The 8781-nt window shown below is 31.3% G+C and overlaps 1 protein-coding gene and 1 pseudogene across 1 annotated transcript in view; one reads left to right on the top strand and one right to left on the bottom strand.

The window, feature by feature from the left end:
• The window catches only part of LOC106471100, a 24681-nt pseudogene extending 21467 nt beyond the window's left edge, over positions 1-3214 (top strand).
• A 1935-nt stretch (positions 3215-5149) lies between these two features.
• LOC106471099 (receptor-type tyrosine-protein phosphatase kappa-like) overlaps positions 5150-8781 on the bottom strand; it is a 34517-nt gene continuing 30885 nt past the window's right edge. The window contains exons 16-17 of the mRNA XM_022399716.1: positions 8005-8140; positions 5150-6919 (exon numbers count right to left, since the gene is read on the bottom strand). Coding sequence (XP_022255424.1) covers positions 6854-6919; positions 8005-8140 — 202 coding nt within the window. The 3' untranslated portion in view covers positions 5150-6853. The remainder of the gene's footprint in view (positions 6920-8004; positions 8141-8781) is intronic.

The raw sequence follows: 8781 nt of genomic DNA, 5'->3' as shown, positions 1-8781 counted from the left end.
ATATTTCTCACATGTATTTGATAATCATTGATGTAAGAAAAATGGGGTAACTTGTTTAAGTGAATTTTAAGTACTAAAATGCATCAAAATGCCGGATTTTGGGTGCCCCCCCCCCCCTTACTTGGCTTCGATTATTTTCAGGATTTTTAGGAAAGGGACACTTTCATCTCTGTTCAATATATTCATGGACAAATCTTTATTTTAGTTTATTATGAAATATTGCCAAATTTAAAATTAGAAGTATTAAATCTATAAAGACTTTAAATGAGTACGGAATACAAAAGAGGTCACATGTTCATTCAAATTGACTGAGTCTGTGTCAAGAGAGTTAAGATGAAATTTAAATGATCTATTATGATGTTTAAGAATATTTGAATTGCTGGACATTTACTTAATGATTCCTATGACAACAATCGTACATCTCACTATTGAACGTTAATAAAGTTGGTTTACTGTTTTAATATTGAGAAACCTATGTAAAACTAAATAAAACCATTTTAAAGAACTTAAAATATTTTTTTTATTTTTACAGAGCATGGAACCCCTAACGTCGCCTGGAACTAATGAATTTGTGTAAATGTTAGTCTAGCTTCTTGTAAGTACTCATGCACCATCTGCCTTCCTTGTTGTGGAACCAGTGGTTTACATCATGTTTGTAGTTTTCACGTGTTTGTGTATGTATGTAACAATACGAGCTTTCATCATGGGTGAACAACACTTTAGGCTCCTGTGTGAATGAACATCAATTGTGACAAAAAATAAAGGAAAGCTTACTCACCAGTATATGTTACGAAAACCAGAAGTGGCTTTTCTCCATGAATTCAAGCTTTACATGGAAGTAGGCAGAGTTATTACCATAAACATTAAGGAGGGGGAGGATCATATTTTTTATCTGCCTTTGAAGTCTCAGGTTTTTCTACTGATGAGACTGGAACCCCAGGAATATAAAGGGCCAAAGTTCTTGATGTTGTGATGGGTTAGTCACTGAATCTCTTGTAATGGTCAAGATAGAAGCACTATTAATTTATTGATATTAGCATTTTGTTGAAGATGCAGCTATCAGAGGGTTGTTGGTGTGTGGACAGTTGTTAGGGAAGGAAGAAGTCATCCTATTTTCAGTAATTTGCTAAGGCTGCTTTCATGGAATAAATGAAAACCTTAGCAAAGGAGTGAAGTGATTCTGTAAATTGTATCTAAGACTGGCATCTTAAACTGGCTGATGTTGGTTGAGTGTTGCTTAAAAATGTGTCCTGTTTCATGAATATGCTTGGTTTTGTAATTGGAATGTAGATAGATGGTATATTTCTTTTTCAACTTGAGGGGGGTGCTGTTCACATAATCTAATCTTTAATTCTGCACAAACAGAAACCATGTTGCTTGACATCTCCAATGAATGGTATATTTTAACTTAATTTTGGTCAGTGATAATAATTAATTCATTATATTTTAGAACAGGTTAAATCAAATATTCCTTTATAAATAAACACATTTTGTCTCCTATAAAGCTAGGAAGTTGTTCTCTAAATATAATCTTACTCTGAAGTTTTTATTATCCTTTAATAACCCTATTACAAGTTAAAGGGGTGTTGTTCATTAAGTAGAGTAAGAATTTAACATCAGTGTATGGGTCTTGGGAACTTCGAAAGAATACGGCCACCCTGCTGTGCAAGTTGTTCAATTTTAACTCATATGTCTAAATAAAAATACACTGTGTGGATTCACACTAAGACTGGAATCTTAGTTTGAAATTTTTTATTTGATGAACAGCAGTAGGTAGCAATGTGGCAGATCCACACTGTCTTAAACATTGCTAATTTAAGTGCATTGTACTTTTTGCCAAGTGTCTTGTTGTGAGCAGAAGTTGGAATTTAGGTATTAGTTTCCTCTACAAGATGTAGAGTTCTAAATGTTTTTTTGTTTTTCACCAATATCTAATGAGCCAGAACTTTAACAAATCTTGCTACATATTGGTGAAAAAGTGTTTTGTGCACCTGGTTTTTCCAAAAAATAAGCTTATTCATCTGTAAGATGTTGTTAGCCAACTTGAATAATTGAAATGTATGTTTTTCTAAATGTTACAAACACCATGTGTAAAACTACTTACTGTCATATTTCTGTTGACATAGTTAAAACTTAGTAGTGGAAAATGAATTACTTTATAAAGATTGTTCAATTCATCATGTGGTTTAAGTTTTATTTAAGGTTAGTTGCATTCACTTCAAATTTGATAGTCACTTAGAATAATAAAAAATTTGAAATAAATCTAATCGGAAAGAAGGTGTAAAATGAAATAGTTCCATCACTTGGAAGAAAAAAAGAGCAAGCAGTTTAGATGTTGGTGTAAATATACTGTTGCCATTAGCACTGAAGAAAGTATTTTTAAACTAAAGTTAACACCTGCAGATGTCAATATCTTCTACATTGTATATATATATAATACTTTCTAATAATAAATGTGTTGCTTGGATCATTCAACAGTATATTGTTTTTATATTTGTGAGAAAAATGGCAATGTTTAAAAACCAATTGTATGTAGGAAAATGCATCTTAAAATATTCCTTATTAGTGCTGATTGATCCTTATAGTGGGATATAGTGCAAAGTGGGACATTATATTTGTTTTTCAGTAGTCCTACTGTGAAAGGTATAGATAATTATCATACAGGATGGCTAATATTACAACTACATTTAATGCATGTGTTAAGCTTTCTATATATCCTGTTGACTTATATATAACACCATACAGTGTTTCACAGTCACTGTGTTGTCAACTGTATTGTAAGCCAGAAGTGCTTTTATAGTTAACTACAAAAGTAGCAAGGGTGAAATGATTTTATAGTGGCAACATTCCTATAACCTGTGTACACATTAAGTTTCTTCACCATGTGGTGTTTCCAACTATCTCCAGATACCTTTGATTCACAGTAATGTTTGAAGTATTGTATTTGTAGACCGGAGTATTGAATATTGATACCTTACCCAAGTATTACATAAAAAAAGGAGATAGTTAACAACTGTAAATATCCATAAATAGTGTGAGTCGAACATCTATTCTTTTGTGAATTTAAACACAAACTTCCAATTTAATGAGTATGTTGGAGGTTTTTTTCCTTCAAGTATGTCTGTGGCCTTTTCTGTGAGCAAGTTCCATAGTTTCTCTGCCATTTGTGTATAGTTATGCTGGTTTGGATTAAAACTTTGCTATGAAGCTGAAACTGTTGTTAACAAAAATATTTCCTTACTCCATTAATTAAATATTAGAACTATTTTTTAAATCTTGCACAAGTTTTTTTTTATCTGTGGTACACAGTAAAACTTATTTATTTTATTAACAAGTTTGACCAGGATTACTTGGCATCATCAGGTGAGATTCAAGAGCTGAGGCTAACAGAAAAATTAATTTGAAAAAAATTGTGTGAGTTCCATACTTTATTCTAGGAAAATGATGTCATTAACTAATTCAGAAAAGCACATGTACACATTATATATATTTATAATCACTTCAAGTGGATGAAAGTGACAAGAACTGCACAATTTTAATCAATATTTGAAAACCTTGTCATCTGGAATGTAAGTGCATTGAAATTAAATGTACTTGTTTAGTTCGAACTAGGTTCAGTGTAAAACTGAACTGGACCAAGATATTTTGTTATGTTTAATATTGATCCTTCTGGTTCAAGTAGCTTCATTTGATTATGAACTCTGGAAGATGTATGTGTGAAGCCTAGCTTACTGCAAAGTGCAACAAGCCAGCATGGCAAATGACATAAAAATAGTGTGGAAATAAAGCCCTCTGAGGCATCATTTTAACTAAAATATAGTTATACCACTGTCATATTGTGATACATATTGTTCCAATAATAACTTAATTGATATAGTAGTGGCATATTATCATTTTTTGTTTAAACTTGTACTGTAAGTATTGATAAATATTTTGTTCTTCCTTAGAAGTTTGTGAAAATAAGGATGAAATGAACCAAGTTGCATCTTAAAATAATATGAATGCAAACGAAAATATTTGCACGAAACTGGTAAAACTACCTTCAATGATTATTTTAACGAGAAATCTAGTTAGTTGCACAATGTATCTGCCTGACAGTTTTAAAGTAACTTAGATAGCCTTTCTTTCATGCCCACATAAAAGGTTCATCACTATCCTTTTTTTAAACATGACATTTGGTTTTTGTTTAATAAGAAGCTTTTATTTCAACTAGTTGCAGAAAAACTGAAGTTTTCACAATTACAAATAGCATCTATTAAATAAATAGAAAAGCAAAATTGGACTTCCTTTACTTTGAGAGTAAAATTTCTCCAAAACTGGTCAATTACCATTTTACGGGAACATCAGTAGTAGCCCAAATAAAGAACATTTACAGCAAGTACACTTTTAATCAATATTGTTTATAATGTGAGCTGTCTTTAAGCTTAAGATTTGACAAGAATTTTTACCATGCTGAATTCTTGATGGATCATGACACTGATTTCCTTCTGAATTAACACCAATAATACAGTTGCAGGTTTAACTAATAAGAAAAATCTAAAATAAGCCCACAGAATAATATGATGTCAAGATTGTGGTAAATATCCCTGAACTCTGTATTTCCAGATATAAAACAGTGTGGTGTTTTCAAACTGATTGGATAAGGAAGACCATGTTCTAATAGTTGATGTACAACAATGTGGTGTTTACAAACTGATTGGATAAGGAAGACCATGTTCCAATAGTTGATGTACAACAATGTGGTGTTTACAAACTGATTGAATTATCCAGTTAAACAGAGCTCAAACCTAGATTTAAAGAAGGAAGTATAAACCACACTTATCGCGTATTTTCTTAAAATTTGTTTGTTTCTCAGTAAATAGTCAAATAAAACATGATTTTTCTCACTGCTTTGGCTGCTGAATATAAAGATCAGTATGTCATAACAAATAGCACAACCTTAAATTTTTCGAAAATGGTATTGATTTACACGTTTTCTTAAAATATAAACACAAGCTGCAAAGAGGAACACTGCAAGTATATTTCTAGTTGCACTACGCAGTCTTTACACTTAATAACAATTGGTTTATTTTATTATACACCATTAAATAACAGTAATACAAACATAAGGGTTAAAAATGCATTTATGGTGTTTTAGATCTTTTTTTTTTTTCCGAGTGAGGCGACAAAGTCACCTATAGGATATTGTTAACAACTGATTGTAAACAATTTAAAATGAAAAGGAAGAGAGAGTGGAGCATTGAAGTAAATGTAGGACTACAAACTCAAATTTTAGTCTACCAGCTTTGTAATCAGATAATACCAGAATGATGACTGTTCACAAAAAGTATAGACCTTTTCTGTGGTACATGAGATGGATGTGTGTAGTCATTTCTAATAAATCTGTTGTATATCACAGAACAAAAGGATAAGCAGTTCAAGAATCTATGTATCCTAAGAAAGCATTGGATGACTCAATGTCAGCTAGACTTGCATACTTGAACAAGCCTGTTGTACATGGTAGAACATAAGGAGCAGTTCAAGAATCTATGTATCCTAAGAGAAGCATTGGATGACTCAATATCAGCTAGACTTGCATACTTGAACAAGCCTGTTGTACATGGTAGAACATAAGGAGCAGTTCAAGAATCTATGTATCCTAAGAGAAGCATTGGATGACTCAATGTCAGCTAGACTTGCATACTTGAACAAGCCTGTTGTACATGGTAGAACATAAGGAGCAGTTCAAGAATCTATGTATCCTAAGAGAAGCATTGGATGACCCAATGTAACCATGTCCAAAAATACAAATGATTGATACAGTTCCAGAATGCATTTGTGAAAGTGGCTATGTAATACATTTCAATACAAGTGTTATGTGGCACATAAAACCATACTGACTCTGGTTTTGTCATACACAATTCAGCAAAGGTCTTATGTGTATATGTAGCCAACTGAAAATTAAATACAATGCCTCACTGCTCACAGTCAAACAGTTCCTGGAATGGTTTTTCATTGCTCTTACTGTAAGTATTACCATCCTTTTAGCTGTGAAAATATACAAATATTTCATAAATCCTTGAAAATATATATTCAGTAAACATTTTATAGACTTACAAAGCTCCACATGAACAATAGCATAAAATCTTGATCTGAAAACAATGATAACTGTTAGAAAATATTTAATTTGCTGCCTATCTGTTATGCTGCTTCATTCTACATTAAATAAATTATTTTCTTGATTTATATATTCACAATTTTAGCCAAATAATTCTACACAACTATAACTATCTAATTAAGTTAACATCACAAGAGAAACCCCATAAACATAGTAGTTTTGGAAAGTGGACTTTCTGCAAGTTTTGGATTTTTACTCTGATGCAAACTTTCGAACATCTTAAGTGTTTTGTTAATTTAACTAGTGTCTTAAATAATTTTTAAAATTTACTATAAAACTAGGAATTATTTTTCCATTAAACTTTTACTGGTTCATCTTAAAACTCAAAATTCAATTCAGTACAAAGAAATTCAATTTTTTGTTTTACTTAGATGTCGATATTGAGAAACCAATTTAAATAAAGTCTACATATAGGTCTACACAAAGTAAATCTTTACTTTCAAAATTATTTCTTGCAATTGCTATGACTTTGATAATGTAAAAAAAACATGAAATAGAAATTTCACATCAAACATTAACCAACTTGTAGTAAATAAATCCAACTATTCTTTGGCAGAAGAGAGTTCTCTTCCCTCTCATCTATACTTGGACCAGGAATAACTCGAACCTCTACCAGAGAGGACAGGGGCCCAGCTCCTAAGTTCCTGAACTTTTCAGAAGAGCAGTAAAACCACAAAAGAATAATTTCTATGTTACTCATTCTTTATGGAGATAGTGCAGGACATAGTGTAGAAGGAGGTCGTAGCAGTACTTGTACTCTGTCTGGTAAAAGGGAAAGTGATAATTAATTTCTAAAAGTATAGAAATAGAACTGTGATAAATACTAGTTACAGAAAGTACAGAGTGAAGGTGACAACCTTTTGCACTAGTACTGAATAATATAATGTATTAATCACTTCATTATGATGATTTGTACAATGTGATACAATAATACGTAGTTATGATAATGTATTAAACTAATCAGTTTGTTATGATGATCTGCACACCATGATATACCAGTCTGTAGTTATGATAATGTATTACCCTAATCAGATTGTTATGATGATCTGTACACTACGATACACTAATGTGTAGTTATGATAATGTATTAACCTAATCACTTTGTTGTGATGATCTGTACAATATGATACACTAATATGTATTTATGATAATGTATTAACCAAATTACTTTGTTATGATGATCTGTGTACTATGATACACTAGTATGTAGTTATGACAGTAAATTAACACAGTGCTTCTCAAATGGGTGAATTAGAATCATGGGGTGAATGAATATTACCAATTATACAACAAATTCAAGAGCCAAAAAGTCATTAGTTATTACTATCTATGCTAGTTGTAGTCTGATAAATACATTTATTTTTTGTTTATTTAATGTTGTATTCATTCTAGTTGTAGTTTGATATATAATTAAGTCATAATAAAGAATTTTGCATTTTAATTTAGTACTTTTTTTGTATTTTTTCAAACTTGGTTAAGTGAAAAACTAATAGGGTGAATGATATTGGAATAGGTTGAGAAGCACTGAACTAACAATCAATTTTTTATGATGATATGATATGATACACCAGTCTGTAGTTTTGATTATGTATCAACCTAAACAATTTGATATGATGATCTGTACTCTATAATATGCTTGTCAATATGCTGTACTCACTGAAAAATTAAAAACTACAGGGCTTTATTCGATCTGTAAAAATGAAACTTCAGAACATTTGTCACCTTAAAATTTGTACGGTTTTGAATCACCTTTAAAGATGCTTTCTAATTGTTCAGTAAATTTTAAAAGTCTTTGGTAAAAGAAACCTTAGCAAGACAGCTAAGATAGTGATAACTGTTGAGCTTACCATATTTTCGAACAGCTGAGGACGATGTCTTCTAACAGTTTTAACAGCCTGAAAAACATCAACTTCTCCATGCTGCACTACCTGTTCTATGGCTGCATTAGCAGCACAATACACTCCACCACGACCACGTCCATTTCTGGTGAAATATGTATTACACAAGAATGTGTGTTATAATACAGGAGTCAGTCAATGTCAAATGATATTTATGATTTTTTTAAAGAAGATGACTGAATAACATTTATCAAATATTATATCATAAAATCCACACATCAGTTTCACTTTGTTGAGCATAACAACATTACATGACCAATACAGAAGGTTGAGTAAATTATATTAAACTTATCTAGAATAGCAAAGCAGCATATCCCATGTAAACCATAGCCAACAATAAGTACCAGAATTACATTTTGATACTTTCTGGTGTTACATAGGTAATATAACCACAAACCCTTTATTGCTTTTAGAAGTATGTAATAGCCCTTTCTGATGCAAGATATTTATTACTCTCAGATCATGAAGAGGTGTTCAAATGAAGGTTTTAGAATTTACATAATGTGTTAGGTAGTCAAAAAATTAATGTTGCATTTTGGAACACTTTCATTAACCACCTTAAAAAAACATACATCACGTATAACAGTTAAATGAATCAACTAAATGTCATGTTAGTATAGCCTATATAATGTGTAAAGCTTAGTATACTCTAATCCTTTATAGTGATGGCAAACGAAGAGACACACATTTGGCATGTAATGGTGTTTGAATACAAGGGAAACAACG

This window comes from Limulus polyphemus, unplaced genomic scaffold, assembly GCF_000517525.1.
Source record: "Limulus polyphemus unplaced genomic scaffold, Limulus_polyphemus-2.1.2 Scaffold4410, whole genome shotgun sequence".
Classification (NCBI taxonomy): domain Eukaryota; kingdom Metazoa; phylum Arthropoda; class Merostomata; order Xiphosura; family Limulidae; genus Limulus; species Limulus polyphemus.
Note: the sequence above shows the minus strand (reverse complement) of the source record. Positions and strands in the feature narration are given on the sequence as shown.